Raw genomic sequence first — 17,247 nt, 5'->3', positions numbered from 1 at the left:
AACAGTAAATGAAGAGAAATCATGCGTCTCACTTCCTACCATCTGAATGTAATGTAAAACTGCGTTGCGGTACTGATGCCACGGGCAGCATTTTTTAAAAACACATGTATACAAGCCACATAAATATCCCTTATAGAAACGATAGAGAAAAGATGGAATCACCACATCCCGTGTAAACAGTGCCAGGACAATCACCGTGGGAAAATCCTGTACGATTGCTTTTACGTTCCTAGACTACAGAACTTCACATCACGCATGCCTACCTATCCGATTCCTTTCGTTCTGCTGAGGTTATAGGTTGAGTTCTAAATCTCTCGGAAGTTTTCCTACTTTCACCAGGAGAAAAATAGCGTCTTGGTTTCCGGGACCCTCTTTCCCGTTCCACACCGGTAGGCAAGCCAACGCCTTCGGTTGACCTCTCCACCCGGGGTTGGCTTTTAGCATCATTGGGAGGGAGTGTACGGAAGGGAAACGAGAGACAGAGAGAGAGAATAAAGCAAAGGTTTATGCATCTCAGTGAGGCAAGGCCCAGACACCGCCAAATCCCGCTGCATGCCCCGACCATGCACTTCAAGGAGGCGGCGCATTCCAGCGACCCCGTCCGGTAGCTCCCCATTAGTAGGCAGAAGCAGAATGGTAGTTTCTGAGCCACGTCCTGTATGGCCTGCCCTGCACACTGGTGAGCTAAGCTAACAGGACTCAATGCAGGACACAACGCAAGTTGAGAAGTGAATAATTCTGCCAAGGACGTGCAAGTGACCCATCAGGAGGACGTTTGAAACATCACCTACAGTTCGGGTTTCTTGCTGGCATTGACAGACTCCAGAAATGCATTTCGAAGCTGGGCGACAGAGACCTTGGTGTCCAGCATGCCGAGTTCCGGCGGTGGCCCTTCAGCTTTGGAACTCCGCGGCTCTGGTTCTTGCTTGGATGCGGGGTCCTGGCACTTCAGGGCCTGCAGCTGAGGGGGGCCCGTGTAGTCAGACAGCGAGCGGGTGAGGACCTTGCGTTTCTTCGTCACGACTTCCTTTCTGTGGCTTGTCACCCTGGCCTCTTGGGACACGGGCTGGCTCTGAACATACAAGACCACTTCTTGTCTGCTTATTCTCTCAGGGGGCTGTTGCTGAGCTGGAGGCGGGTGTGCCAGACTCTTTGGTTCCTCCTGATGTTCTGAGGTGGCCGCGCTAACAGCAGGCTCGCCGAACTCTTCATTTCCAGAGGGGTCTTCGTGGCTTCTCGTAAGCCCGTGATCCTCCAAAGCCAAAAGTGATTTCCTGCTTTTCTCGAGAGCTTCGGTGAAGAGCGTATCTTCCTCTGCTTGCGATTCACAAATATGGAGAACTGGGGTATCCCTTCTCTCACTTTCTAGAACCTTCAAGGTGGCAGGCTTTCTGACATTCTGGGTGGCTGACCCCCCCCAGCTGCATTCAGATAAATTTTCTGGGATCTCTGAGGTCACCAGCGTGGCCGTGTGAATGGGGTCTGCCGGCTGGACATAGCCTCGGATCGGCTGTCGCGCGGAGCTGGCTGCCTTGCTCGAGACCCTATCAAAGGCCGAATTTTCTGACTGAAAGGATGAGCAATGGACGGGCACTGGCTGATGTCTCCTCTGAGTGAAGGGCTCGGAGGCCACCTCAGGGCTGCTGCGAGCGCTCTCCTCTTTCACCATTTTTTCTCTAACCTTAACTCTTTAAGAAAGAAAAAGGATTTAAGTTGCAAAGTGCAGTAAGTGCCTCACGGGGAGAAAGCATGCGTGGACCTTAGATCACCCATGAATGGAAATCCACCCAAAGGCAGAACCACTGGGGACAATGCATTTCTGGTGGCTACTGTCAGAAACCCACTGCCTGCTGCATGAACGATTTCAAGTTTCCAAATGTGCTGGTGTGGCGCCAGACTTAAAGCTGAGACGGCTCAGATGCCATCCTGGGGGAGAATGGATGCCTTCTGACTCAATGAATGACCAGAAGCCACAGAAAAATCCGTTACTATCCCCCACCAGTATGCGTGAGGGCACACCGAGGCTGCTGTGGGAATCCATAAAGCCTCCACACGTATGGGCCTTGTGTGCGGACTCTGGTGGGAGTTTCCAGGTATACACACACCTACTGACCAAATGTAATTTCACTGTCTCCTGGAAATGTAAGAACATTGGTGACTTCTTAAAAAAATTTTTTAATTGAGCTCAAGAAAAAGCAAACAATCACCCCTTTCAAGCACTCAACTAAACATTCCCAAGCTTTTTCATGCAATGCAGACTGTATTCATTCATTCCTAAGACATGTGACCAGTTTGGACATCATTACTACTAACCACTGTAGCCCCAAGAAGAATGTTAGAGGAAAGATATTTGTTGAAAGAACAGACTGAACGTTTTCTCCCCTTTGGAACTGCTATTAGGCCCTTAGATAAAAACTCATGTGAAAAGAGACTGCTCTCGTTTCTAGAGCTATTTAAATGTCTGAGAGCAAAATTGAAATCCAGTTTAAAAGCTACAAAGCTTTTTCTATCACTGCAGAAGCCAAGGAGCCCAGTGCTCTGGCTGGGGGCACCTGGGAGACCTGGGTTCAAAACTGGCTCAGCTGTGTGGTCGGAGGCCACTTACCTGGCTCAGTTGTCTTGCTTTTTCAATGGAAATCACAGTGACAAAATGCAATGCGATGTTGGCAAAGCACATGGATGGCTTAGTACTTCGCAAAGAGTAACCATTTAATAGTTTTAGCTAGGATTTATCTTTGCCTTTTGAAATGGCACGTAGTGAGGAAGGAAAAACCACTGAACCTGTTTAAGAATGGGCTACCACTTGGCAATAATCCTTAAAAAGTAAAACACATTTTTGGAGTGGGAAAAGTGATTTCTTGGGGAATCTAAACCTTCATTTACTGAAGATTAGTCAGCAAAAATAATTATTTATGACAGATGGTTTAGAAGAGAATATTTCTTTAAATTACAAATGCACCCTGCTAAATTTGATATAAGCGCCTATGTGTTTTTCAACATCAGATGCAGGATATCTATGTATATTTCGTTAACAAAAAATGAAAGACACACATAAAAGACTGTCACCATGAACAATTCAGGAGGGGAAAAAAAAAGCTTTCCGTGTTGTTATTTTTCCCAGAGACTAGCCAGTGTTGGAGGTTTTCATATTTATAAGCTTTGTTAATCAAAAGAAGACTGAAATGTGGTTCAAGTTCCCCTGTGGAATGTGTCCTTCTAATCAGAGACAATCTGAATGTTGTCCTCAGCTGAGAACAAAGTGACTGTTAGAAACTCAGTATATGGGTGCTTTGTCCTGCCAGAGACTTATTCATTCTTACTCCTTCCGCCTCTCCCTGCCCCCAACCTTAAAAATGAAATGATAGGGGGTTTTTTGTCTGCCTTTAAAACCACATGCCCTAAGTGCAACTGGTGAATATTAACTATTGGTTTAGAGACGAGGAGACGTGAAAAGGAGGATGCTGGAAGCTCTGGGTGGGAGGAGGGGGTGTTGACCAGATGGGGTACTAGCTGGTTAGTTATTGTGACTCAAGAAGAGAGCAACCAAGGAGCTCTTCACCACTGCCCCCACTTGACGGTGTGCAGGCTGGTGAGAAAGGAGAGAAGCAAGAAGTGTCATCAAAAAGATTTTCAAAAAAAGGAAAACGAGGAGGGGGAAATACTATTAGCAGGGATTAGGGCGATCAGAGGAGAAAAGCAAATGTTCAAAAAGTAACTTCCAGCAGCCCCCTGTAAACACGTCATTTTCAAACGCACTGCCATTAACAGAGGGCGAGAAGAGAGTTAGCATCTGGTAATGTGTGGAACAGCAAGGCAAGTCAGCGGGGAAGAAGCACTCACTACACAGAAGCCAAGAGGTTCAGCCTGGGGATATACCTGGAAGGCCAGTTGATAAGAGAAGGTGTGTCCCCTTCGGAATCTTTCTGGAGAAACCACTCATGTTTGGGTTTCCCGGTACTATCATGTACAAAAGACAAAACTTCAGATAATTTCTATTCGAATGTCAACACATGTACAGACAATTATAATTTAAAACCTGAAGGCTGATTTTTGTTAAGTCAAGACTAATCCTGGCTCTGAAAATGCATAAACACATTTTGTCATGAGGTTTCCATTCACTTCACGAAACTCCCAAGGACATTGGCCCGTTACTAAACTCAAGAGAGAGAAATAAAGCTATCCAAAGCCACCACATAAGGTGTTTTCCAAATAATCTGAAAGTATTAGGAGTCTGTTATAGTCACGCTCTCCCCACAAATACCAGACAATTTCCTTGTAAGAAGTTGGATTAAATGTAAACTCATCATCTATGAATTTTGTCAAGGGACATTGGTAAATAGCCAAATACAAAGACAGTGTCCACGCAAAACAGCACATATCAAATAAAGGGAATCAATAAAAAGAAAGGCAATGAGATCATATCTGTAACTGCTCTTACACGTTCTCCTTTTACATTTGTCACTGAGTAACGCAACCAATATAACAATGACGTAACCAGTACCAATTCAGGTCAATTCGATAAATGCCGAGTTCCTACTACGTAGGAAACACTGAACCAGGCTCTGAGGAATAACACAGGTGACTCAGGCATCACCCCAGCCATTAAAAAACTTACCCTACGGCAGGCAAGATAACATAGGATTTACACATCCATTCCTTGACACACGATCGACTATAATGCAAAATTGAATGTGATGAAGGAATTATGCCAAGGTTGAACAGGCCAGAAAAACCCCGTGGTGACCACGTATGGCAGGACGCGGGAGAAACAAACTACCGATGTGTCATCTTATGATGTAGAAAGAGAATCTTCACCAGCTCAAAACCATACCAACTTATCTGTAAGAGTTTTTCGATACTAGGCTAGGAACACATTTTAGCTCAAAGCAGTTTCCAAAAAATAGAATGATAATTAGAATAAAATAATCTTAATTTTCTAAAAATCATTTTAGTTCAAGTTTTAGCTTAAGCTGACAGGCAAGAACCAATCTGTAACCACTACTGTACCTTTTGCTGTGACCACTGAAATCTGTCATATTCCAGGCTTGGCTATCCCCCTATCTTTCTACACCCGAACCTGTCAGCCCACCTCCCTATCCCCAGCATTACAGCAATTCAGTCTGTAGTGAACAACAAAAAAAAATTCAGATGTATGGAAAGCCGTTTTATCTCCAACCATAAAAGGTCTAATTTCTCAACATTCATTTCAACATAGGAATACTTAGCCTATCATTTGCAGCTAAGAAAGAGTTGATTACTCTAGCATAGGATAGAGTGGGAGAAGACAGAGTGGCAGATATTTGCTATTGAAAACCACCAAGTTAATATAACTAATATGCCTACCTCACGAAATTATTTTAGGACTCATATGCATTTTGTATAATAGACTTTGTAAACTGTGAAGTGCCATACAGCTTTCCGAATATGACTTTCATTGATAACACTAGAACTTGGTCAGCTAAATACATTTTTAAAATAAATAAATAAATAATCAGGGGCTTGTTTAAGAACATGTTGGGTCAGCATCTGAAAAGTGAAAATCATACACAGGCATGGAGGCCTTGCTGGGCTCCATTTATTCATTACACCACAGGTATGGAACTAGCCAAAAAACCAAGGAACTATGCTCATGGTAGCAAATACTGAATTTTTGACATTTCATGGATAGTACATATGAATGTAATGAAAAAGAACCAAAAATAGGGAAGGCATCACGCCAAGAATGTGGTAAGCCCTTTCAAATGCTCCTCTCCTTCCTTCTTCATAGACAACACCCTAGTGGACGTCTCTGAGTTACTGCTTTTATATTGTAAAGAGATGAGACAAACAGAGTCTTAATTCAGAAGTCATGTGATTTTAAGGAATGTGGGTCCAGCCTCAACCAGGAGGACGAGTTTGTCTTAAGGAAGTTTACAGCAGGAGTGATACACAACAGTATTTCTCAAAGTAAGGTACTAGGATCCTTGACGTTGGCTTAGGCGCTTACTTGGGTATACCTCCTGCCATCAGAACCAGAAAAGAAGGAGAGAAGATGGGGAGACACCTACTCCAAACTGGACACTTTCTGCGTGCAGCTTTCTTGGTCTCTTCCTCCCCCCACCATCTGCACCTCTAGAGCTCGGGGTGCCCAAGACGGGCTCCTCTCCTCCTCCACCGACATTCAATGCCTTGATGTTCCCGTCTGGCTTTCACTTCCACATTGACCTCCCCTTCAACTCTGACTCTTGGACTCCAATAGCCACTTGACGCTTCCATTTGGATATCCGGTAGACATCTTAAACATAACATGTCCAAAAACTGAACTCTTGATTTCCCTCCAAAGTCACTTGCACTGGAGCTTTCTCTATTTCAGCAAATGGCAACTCCCACTTCAAGTTGCCTCAGCCAAAAAAATATCGAGACTCCCCTTTGATTCCTGTTTCTTTTACACCCCGCATCTAAGTTATCAGCAATTTCACTGGGGACCTTCCAAACCTAACCTCTTTCCTCCCCTCTGCTGCTGTCATTCTGGTTCAAGCCACCACCGTCTCTCACCCAGATTACTAAGATGACCCCCTAATTATTCTACTTGTTTTCATCCTTGCCCACCGACACTCTATTTTCAGCTTAGCAGCCAGACTGGTTCTCTTTTGCATCCCTTTTATGCCTCTACATATCATTTACAGTGAAAGCCAAAGCCCTGGTGATAGCCCCTCCCCATCGATCTCCTCCTCAAGTCTTGCCCCCCTTCTTCCCCTCCCCCTATGCTCCTGCCTCACCAGTGACTGGGGTCCTCAAATGCTCCATGCACGGAGTCCACTCAGGCCTCTGCAGAGGCTACATCTGCCTGGGCCTCCACCCCAATGGCTGCAGGGCTGCCTCACTTTATGTAGGTCTCTGTTCAACCACGATCCTATCAGAGAGCCCTTCCTAACCACTCTATATCAAAGTAGCAACCGCCAATCGTTTCTCTCTCTCCCTTCCCTGAATTGCTCCAACTTCCTTCATAGCACTTACCGCATCTGTCATGCTGCATGTTTATTTGTTTGCTGTCTTTCTCCCAGGGGAGAAAGATTCACTAGGGGAGATGAGCTTCTTGAGAAAAGACTGTTGCATCATCAGCACCAAGAACAGGGTGTGGCCAAGAGCAGGTCTCGATAAATACTGTGGGATGGATGAACTGCTGAATGATCATCTCCCTAACAACCCTCGGAGGTATTCTTTTACTCATCTCAGAAAGAAAGGAAGGTACAAAAAAGTATACTGACTGGCCCAGATCAAAAGCCAATAAAGAAAGGCTGGGGCTTGAACCCAAGTGTCGTGAGACCCCTCCCCCCAAGCCTACATCTTCACCTACCGGCTTCCAAGTCTGGAAAATGAATGGCTAATGAATGAGCAACCCTCTCTGGCTTGAGTGAGAAATGATGTAGTTGGGGCACCAGTGTTCACGCGCTCTGGGGCTAAGCAAGGAAAGCACCAGGGGCGTCCTGGCCACACCCACAACCCTGACTGGGTGGCGGTCTCTCGGCCGTGCCTGTTCCACCGTCAGCAGAGAGCCTGGAAATTACCTGTAAATCCTACAAAACCCAATTATCTTCTTCCTGTTTTTTTCTCCAAATGCACAACAGGAAATCTAAGGAGGCTGGCAGCGAAGAGCAATTTGGCTCAGGGGACACGCACCGCTGAGGAGGGGTGGGAGGGGGGCACAGGGGCCCAGACTTGGCAAGGTGCGTGAGACCTTGTCTCCTTCCCCCACCAAAGCAATCTATAGCGGAAGACAAGTGTGAGAACCAACCAACTGGAAACGAATAAACTCATGGGAGGGATAAACTAGGAACAGGTGATACTGGGTGTTAAGTGGGAGGAATCAGAAATACTCTGAGGCCCAAGGGAATATTGCAGCTTGACTGGGTCTCTTGGCTGCCCCTCCTCGTCCTCTGGCACACATAGAAAATGATAATGTGACATAACACCTAATTCACAAAGCCTAATCCCCACTTACACAGGCACTTTTCAGGATCAACATCACAATAGCTAAATATCAACTAAACATTCACTGATAAATATTCATGGGTCCGTTATGTCATAGGTGCAATGCCCTCATCAAGGAAAATAATTTTAGCATGCACACCTGACTTCCTTGAATGCTGAGTATCCACTAGGGAATCTGAAATTCAAAATCAGCTCTGTGTGAACTATCTTGTAAGTTTAAATCTCAACCGCTTAAGAGGGATTTCTTTTCTGACGGTATTATAAACATTTCTCCTAAGATTTAAAAAAATAATTTCACCAAATTCTTATTGACTTCTTTGGAACTGACAAGAACAAAATACTCAAGGAATTTGATTTTATATATTAAAAAATCTAAAACTGTAGTACAGAAGACAGATCGTTGGTTGGAAGTACGTGGTGGTGGTGGCGAAGGGCACACAAAGGAATCTTTGGGCTGATGGAATGGTTCTGTGTCTTGGTTATAGTGATAGTCACACAACTTTACATGTTTATCAAGATTCACAGAATTTCACTGTATATAAATTATACTTCAATATAAATATCTTAAAAACTTAAGACTTCTAAAACTTGTAATTCAGTGTACCTTCATAACTGATTTTAGACAACAGTCACAGTTAAGGGATTTACTTTCACATAGATGTTTAGTGCAGTTAATGGAATTTTTAAATTCAAACACCTCTTTTCATTCTTTAAAAGCAAAAATATGTATAAATAAATAACAAACGAAAATGTGGGCCAAACACAGTCAATTCCGCAAAATCTATTTTGGATCTTTTTCTTTCTTTCCTTCAAATTTTCTCCCCATAGCCGAAAGAGACTGAGAAACCTGAGCAGAGAGCAGAAAACAGCCGAGTGGTCACTCCTAAGTGTTGACATTGGTGGAAAAGCCCAATTCTTCCTTTTGAATTAAATGCGTGGCTCTCAAAATCGTGGATCAAGGTCTAAAACTGATCTGGCTAACTCACAGGCACTCCCAAACTATGGCATATAATAGAACTTTTTGGACGAGTTTTCCATACACTCTGACTCTGAGACTGACAGGTGGCTGAGGGATGTCCAAACTCAGATTAAAAAGTCTATCATTTCGTAAGAGTACAAAATTTATTTCTAGGGCCGAGGGGCCGTCGTTCTGGAGAAGTAGTATAGTGTCGCCTGAGGTTTTGAAAACAAGGAAAAAAGAGATTACCTCTGAATAGTGGCAAGTAATGCCTTAGATTCATTCTCCTTCTTTACATATTAAATTGATGCTGTTATGTAATGCAGTATGCCTTAATGTTATGCTTAACTATTTTTAATAATTAAAACTTAGTTAAAAACAATGAACCAAGTGGGAAGGGTTGTCTTGGTACAACATAACGAGTTGAGTGTCCGATACCATCGGGCTGTGGCAGCTGATTAGGTCCTTGCAGAGAGAGTCAATAGTCAATGGCGGTCAGAGGCACAGCAACTATATTAAGCCTTTTCCATCTCAACTGGAGTAATGGTTACATGTTTCCCAAAACTCACCAACCTGCATCCTTAAAATATGTGCATTTTGATGTGAATTATACATCAATTAACAAATATACCACTGTTGGATTTTAAAGTGGGGATTTCTTGGGGCACCTGGGTGGTTCAGTCAGTTAAGGGTCTGACTTTTGATTTCAGCTCAGGTCATGATCTCAGGGTCATGAGATCGAGCCCCACGTTGGGCTCACATGCTGGGCGTGCTTAAATTCTCTCTCCTTCTCCCTCTGCCCTGCCCCATAAGAAAGGATGGAAGGGAGGGAGGGAGGAAAAGAGAAAGGAAAGGAGAAAGGAAGGAAGGAAGGAAGGAAGGAAGGAAGGAAGGAAGGAAGGAAGGAGAGAAGGAGAGGGAGAAAGAAAAAGAAAGGAAAGAAGGAAGGAAGGAAGGAAGGAAGGAAAGAAGGAAGGAAGGAAGGAAGGAAGGAAGGAAGGAAAGACATAAATAGTGAGGACTTGTTGAGTAATGAAAAGGTAGCAATAGAGAGTCTTCTTGGAGCAGAAGCAGGATAAACACATGGAATAACCAATTTCTTCCAGGTTCCCTCGGAACTAATCTCAGTACTGAAAGCCTAAATGCTACAGCCTCAGATGAGAAAGCACAAAGACAGAAGGTATGTCACACAGAAAGGACTATCTAGAAAGCACTGGAGTCTGAGGAAGGTGCCAGAGGGGCCTCCCAAAGTGGCTCCAGCTTCTAGTTCCCAGCTGGATTTGGACTTCCACATCTCCCGCTTCCATTCTAGCCACACCCTTGCTAGAGCAAAGTGATCCAGGGACTTGGCTGCCTTAGTCATGAGACTAACCTACCATCAGCCATGCAGGACCGGAGACTGGGTTCACAAGGCCCCGAAAGTAGCCTTCCCCCCTCCCACCATGATGCCCACTCACAGTTTAATAATATTTACGAGCACGCTGGCTCAAGATCACACACAAGAACTCCAACCTCAGACAAAGTGGAAGGAAACTTGTCATACGGCAGTGCTGCTCAGAATGTGTCCCGCTGATTGGTGTCCCTGGCCCATGATTAGGTCAAAGACCTACATCCGAGAGGAGACGAGCAACGTCACTAGGCTTGCTGTTGAGTTCCGCTGACGGTCTGCTCACAGCGTGATGTTCTTGATGAGGAAAGGCCCCCTGATTTACATTGGCTGCAACCCTTACAGTTATGGGCTGATAGACCGCTTGCAGATTGGCTCTTTCAAGTAGCACTGTTACAGTTTGGTGACACTTCCAAGAAAATACAGAAAACAACAGAACATTCATTCAAGAATGATTGAGCCACTTGGTACATGCTAGATGCTGGCAGTAGCAGGGAAGGAAACATGAAAATGACAAAGAGAGGCCAAGTACCCTTCATGGAAGGCCTGTATTAAAGTAATGCTATCATTGAGATCGTCCTTCCCAATCTCACGGATTGGCATAATACCAAATCCATGTTGCCATGTTCGGGCCATCCTGACCGGAACTGCTACATCCGGGTAGGTCAGCCTTGTGTGCAGGCAGTAAGGCCTCTGAATGTCCCTCCTCCCAAGACATGAGCTACAGGGGAAGCTGTGAGACACCTCGCAAATTCATGATCTCTTTCTCCTCTTCCCTTTAAGCAGAATCATCATCAACGAGAAGCCAGGCTGGTAACCTTAGGGCTCCCTACGCCAAGCCAAACTTCAGCCTTATAACTGTGCTGGGAAAATGACCATCTGATAATGAGAACAGAAAGAACAGACTGGTTTGAGAGTCTAAGCACCAGAGAATGTGTAAGAGACTCCAAAAAATGATTCTAGCTTCTCTTAAGACAGGGAGAAGTTTATAAAAACTTGGAAAGGTCAAGAAAGCAGGGCGGATGGGAAAGCAGACTCTCTGGATAGGTTCTCCTTTGTCAACAGCTCAATCAGAAGGAGACACCCAGATGTAATCTGAGCACTGCAGAACACGGGTGGACCAGTACTATTTGTGCTATCGACAGTTCACTCTCAGTACTGTACCCCGAGATTGGACTAGCCATTTTGGCAGCCACATGAAGATTCTGCTGTCAACTAAAACTCCTAGGTCTGTTTCCCACGAACTGCTGTTAACTCAGGTTTCCCCAATCCTGAACTTGTATACTGATTATCCCCCCTCTAAGTAGAGGACTTTACTAAATTTCATCTTGTTAGTTCCCAACCCTAGCGCGGGTACATGTGCTCTCTTCTCTCTATCTTCCTTCCTGCTCCATCCCTCCTTTCTCCCTCTTCCTCACCATCGCCAAACTTGTTTACAATCCCTCCTCCTGAAATCTGATCAGCCTATCATTGATATCTTCCAGATTATCTAATCAAATGCCGAACAGGACCAAGTTAATGAGGAAGGCCAACTCGGAAGCACAGACTTCATTATCTCATGGCTGGGTAGCTGCAACCAACACGTCAGTGGCCTTCTGACTGGAATCAACTCTCCTTCAGATCAACCATCCATACTGTTCTAGAGCAATCTTTCTAAAACACAGAATCAATCATCCTTGCGTTAGAATGCTTCAGAAACTTCCTGTCGTCCACAAGGCAAAGGCCAAATGCCTTGTTGTGCCATCTGAGGCGCTTTATGACTGCTCCCCCACCTGGCACTCGGCCTCATCCCACCCCCTCCGCCTAGGTCTTCACTGGGCATTGGTGTCTTCATGCTGGGAGCAGCCTCCCTTCCATGGCTAGCAAACTTACCAACCACGCATCCTTAAGGACTTCGTTCAACTGTGACTATTTCTCCACGGAGGAAAAGTTAATACACCATCTTGGTATTCCCCTGGCACCCAACCTTGATCTCTAGAACCTTATTTACTGTATCACGTTATAGTTACTTCCTACATTTTTTAAAAAATAATATAGCCAGCTACAAGCACAGTGCCTCACACGCAGGAGACCCAATATAATTTTCTTCAATGATGAGCTAAGCTATCTCAGAGCTGAAATGAATCCATAAATCGATACCTATAAGGTATGCATAGACACATGGATGCCTACTGTGTTTGAACTCCCCTACACTACAAGTTTCCATTTTGCTTACAAGGGCCACGTTTTTAAGGACCTTCTATAAATCCACATAAACTGTTTCTCTAACACTTCCTGTCTTCTTTCCTAAAAATCTCTAACCTTCAAAGGGCAAAACCAGCAAATTCTCTTCTCCAGTGTGTTGGATAATAGAACTGACATAAATAAGGGGAGCAGAGCACAATGGGAAGAATGGGCAGACGCAGGGAACTTGCCCAACCGAATGAATGGGTGATGGATGATGGCCTCAATGTTTTCAAAGTAGCCATACAGTCTTAATTCAATTCTTTAATCTTTAGTTTTTTTTTCATGTATAAAATAGATATTTAAATAATCTTCAGGATTACTTTTGTTTCTAAGAATTTAAAATTCTTTAACATTGAGTATCGATTCTTGGGAGGTCTTGGAGTGAGCCAGCTCCCCATAGGGCAGAGGTCACTCCCCTGGGAGAGGACCACAGGGTCACTGGGGACAAGAGAACAGTGAGAGGGTGACCTTGGATATAACAGAACTTTCTTATGATGTGGCAACCGGCTAGCATTGAATTATATTACCAGGAAACAAGAACTCAACCCTAAGTTGTCATAGAGGTCGCGAGTTGCTCTTGGCCTCTATCCCTCGGTCTGGAATGGAATGATAGGCTTTAACTCCCTGAACTCCTAAGAGTCAACGGACTAAAAAGTGCTTCCCGCTGCCACAGTGAAGTCAAATCCAGCCCAGTAGAATTAGTTTCACCCTGTGGGTGTCCAGCTCTAATTATATAACAGCGTCTAATTATAAAACAGTATTCAGCCGAAGAAGAATGGTTATTAACTTAGACATCTCATTAAAATGAACAGTTTATATGCTTCAAGTTGCTGTTTGGAAAAAGTGCTAATGATTGCTTTGTGGGTCTGTGCAGGCGTGCGAACGTGCGAGGGCACGCGCACATGGCACAGCTCTGCACTTACAATCTGGCAGATGTCTGAATTTTAGGACACACTAGCTAGGATTCTGGGTGATCTATTCATATTTAATTCAATGAACAGAAAGTGATACTTGCCAGTGAGAACAGAAGGAAAAGAAAAAACAAAACAAAACATGGGCCTGAGTTAACCATATTTTAACAGTCAGAAGCTAGGAGAGCAGGGTGAAGGGATGTTTGGGGGTACAGGGGCTAAAGGATGAAAAGAGTTCCATCCCATTAGGAGATCTGTGAGAGGACCCGTACCTGGAGGTCTCTTCTTTAGAGACCTAGGTCTCAGAGATCTAGGTTTTCCAGGACACCTGACCTGACCTAGAGCCTGTGTTAGGAACACCCCTCCCTGGCGGGACAGGGGCTGAGACAGGAATGCCTACGGCCAGCAGCAGCTTTCTCCCTTCACATTACACCCTTGTGGACATTTCTATCAGGCAGGTTAATAGAGACGTTTAACAAGGAAAACAATGAGCTTGAGGCTCTGAAGACAGTTTTTAGACTGAACCTCTCCCTGGGAGCTGAGCAAATACAATCAGAGACAAACTAAGAGGGGAGGGGTGATGGGCTAGCCTGGTGATGGGTATTAAGAAGGGCATGTATTGCACGGAGCACTGGGTGTTATACGCAAATGATGAATCATGGAACACTACATTAAAAGCTAATGATGTACTGTATGGTGACTAACATAACATAATAAATAAATTAAAATAAAATAAAATAAAAAGCTAGCTAGCTAGCATAGCCTAAGCCCCTTTCCTTCTCAGTTGGCTGAGTCTGCTTATCACCACGTCTCCAAAAAGGCCCACTGTGGAGGGTGCCCCGGGAAACCTTCCTGAGCCAATCCACAGGTCTGGAGTCACCAGAGCCCTGTCCAAAGCACCAATGGCAGCTCTCCTCGGGTCAAATTTCAGGGACAGCTCTACATACCATATTCATTTTCTAATGAGACAATTTGCTAAATTGGGTGAGGGGCAGGGACGGAAGTGGAGTCATGAAACAAACTAGGGTTTTCTAGAGTGGATCACCACTGGGAAATTAGGTCTAATTTTCCTCTTTGCCTAATACACAGGTCACTGAGAACAGGGAGTCACAGCAGACGCTCAGGAAAACAGCAGGTGTGGGGCTCAGCTAGTAAGTTTCTCCACTCCCAGAAGTAACAAATACGGTGCATTTTCTTTTTTTTATTAACTAAGAAATACAAATTCTGCATTCAGGATTTCTATTAGTAACAGGAGCTCAGATTTTTAAAAATCTGAAAAATCCACAGGCCCCGGATCCCTCTGAATTTTATTCTGAAATGCACAATGGCTGAATTAACAAAGAATGGTTCCTATTAGCAAAACTCCTTCTCTAGAAAACACAATTCTGAAATTCTAAATTGAAGGGGCTTGGCAGGACTGGGGAATGGGGATTAAGAGGTGTCCCAGGCTCTATTCTGTGAATACATATATTCTTCATTTGTTTTCAGAATGTCATGTTCACCTGAACTCCCAGGCAGCTATAGGATTTCTGAGCTAAAGACCCTGTGACATACGTATTTTCTTAAACCTCTAAATGTCAAAATGAACATTAAATAGTTCTCATAAATTTAAATTTACTGCTCAGCCCTCAAGACTGTTATGAACTTAGAATGCGCTTAACTGTATGATGACTGTTCCGTTTGTGCATGTGTTAGTGTATATAAAGTACATACAAAAACCGTGCATTTGATGCTGGCTCATAGTTGAATTTTTAGGATACCATAGGAAGTCTTTGATGGTGTATTCATGGGTGACACATTAATATTTAATTAATAAAAAAATAACAGCCTCTTGCTAGTGAGCACAAAATAAAATGATGAAATGGGAATGCGTTAATTCAGAGACTAATAGCCCAAATATTTGGCAGACCTAGGTGATGAGAGAGTACAGTACAGCAGTGAGAAAAATATTCCATCTCAGTGCTAGGATACATCCACAAATACATGTGGTATAAAATAATTGTATTATCTATAGACAGTTTTTTCAGTTACTCCTTAATCTCCCTAAACTTTTCTGTTACTTATTGCCATATTGGATGACACTGCATTTTCATTTATGGTTATTAAGACACTGAGATGTCTTTGGTTATTGTTATAATTCACAAAGCATTTTTTGTCTTTCTTCCTCCCAAATGGAAATCAGACAGCAATGGCTTTCTGACACCCAAATTTCCTGGCTCTAGAGAAAGGATATCTAAGCAGAATATTAATCCATTTAAATCCATCTCTGCAATTTGAATTGCTGTAGTCATTATAAAATAAATCCTCTTTTTTAAATCATACAGCGCTATATTAGTTTCAATATATAGTGATTCAATCAATATAGTGGTTCAACAACTCCATACATTACTCAGTCCTCATCATGACAAGTATACTCTTTAATCCCCATCACCTGTTTCACCCATCCCCCCACCCACCTCCCTCTGGTAAATATCAGTTTGTTCTCTATAGTTTCTACAGTTAAGAGTCTGTTTCTTGGGGCGCCTGGGTGGCACAACAGTTAAGCGTCTCCCTTCGGCTTAGGGCGTGATCCCGGCGTTGTGGGATCGAGCCCCATGTCAGGCTCCTCTGCTATGACCCTGCTTCTTCCTCTCCCTCTCCCCCTGCTTGTGTTCCCTCTCTCGCTGGCTGTCTCTATCTCTGTCGAATAACTAAATAAAATCATTAAAAAAAAAAAAAAGAGTCTGTTTCTTGGTTTGCCTCCCCCCTTATCTTTTTCTTTTTTTGTTCTTCTGTTTTGTTTCTTAAGTTCCACATATGAGTGAGATCATATGGTATTTGTCTTTCTCTGACTTATTTCACTTAGCATTACACACTCTAGCTCCATTCATATTGTTGCAAATGGTAAGATTTCATTCCTTTTTTATGGCTGAATAGCATTCCACTATAAATATATAGTGGAATGGATATATATAATATCTCTATATATTATCCATATATATATATCCCTTCTTCTATCAATGGATACTCAGGCTGCTTCCATAATCTGGCTACTGTAAATAATGCTGCTGTAAATGTAGGGGTGTGTGCATCCCTTTGAGTTAGTGTTTTTGCATTTTTGAGGTAAATACCCAGTAGTGCAATTATTGGACTGTAGGGTATTTTTAACTTTTTGAAGAACCTCCATGCTATTTCTTCTATCTTTCTTTAGCTCATCTTTTTAAATGTAAATATATCTCAGTATTTTCCTAATATATATATGAAAGGACTTGTGTTTCTTTGCCTCTAAATCATAGAATTGTACGCCTTGAATGGCTTAAAAAAAAAGCACGTGCCTTTTTTAAATTAAAAAAATACATAAATAAAGCATGTGCCTCTTTAAGAATTGCTTTACAATTTCTTAATTCTTTTAATCCTCTCTTTGTGAAAATCAAGTGCTAAGAGGCTGAGGTTAGGCTTATGGAAACTTCCAAAGTAATATGCTTCTTCAAATAATTGAGAAAGAAACACCTCTTAAGAGTTTACATTAGAGATGCTTTTTATTTATTTATTTTTTTTAAAAGATTTTATTTATTTATTCGACAGAGATAGAGACAGCCAGCGAGAGAGGGAACACAAGCAGGGGGAGTGGGAGAGGAAGAAGCAGGCTCACAGCAGAGGAGTCTGATGTGGGGCTCGATCCCATAACGCCAGGATCACGCCCTGAGCCGAAAGGCAGACGCTTAACCGCTGTGCCACCCAGGCGCCCCTAGAGATGCTTTTTAATATTAAGATTTTAACTCACACAAAACCATTAAGTATCCTATCTTTTTACC

The 17,247-nt window shown here is 43.3% G+C and overlaps 1 protein-coding gene across 14 annotated transcripts in view; it reads right to left on the bottom strand.

Annotated features, from left to right (window-relative positions):
• The window catches only part of SVIL (supervillin), a 231,567-nt gene that overhangs the window by 62,610 nt on the left and 151,710 nt on the right, over positions 1 to 17,247 (bottom strand). For 7 of the 14 annotated variants that reach the window (XM_034643768.1, XM_034643767.1, XM_034643766.1 and 4 more), the window contains 3 exons: positions 3,877 to 3,957; positions 792 to 1,688; positions 264 to 434 (listed from right to left, as the gene is read on the bottom strand). The exons of 4 other annotated variants lie outside the window; for them this stretch is intronic. In XM_034643768.1, coding sequence (XP_034499659.1) covers positions 264 to 434; positions 792 to 1,688; positions 3,877 to 3,957 — 1,149 coding nt within the window. The remainder of the gene's footprint in view (positions 1 to 263; positions 435 to 791; positions 1,689 to 3,876; positions 3,958 to 17,247) is intronic. 3 more of the 14 variants (XM_019800107.2, XM_034643765.1, XM_019800108.2) reach the window with 3 other exon arrangements.

The sequence above is a fragment of the Ailuropoda melanoleuca genome, chromosome 15, assembly GCF_002007445.2.
Source record: "Ailuropoda melanoleuca isolate Jingjing chromosome 15, ASM200744v2, whole genome shotgun sequence".
NCBI lineage: Eukaryota > Metazoa > Chordata > Mammalia > Carnivora > Ursidae > Ailuropoda > Ailuropoda melanoleuca.
Note: the sequence above shows the minus strand (reverse complement) of the source record. Positions and strands in the feature narration are given on the sequence as shown.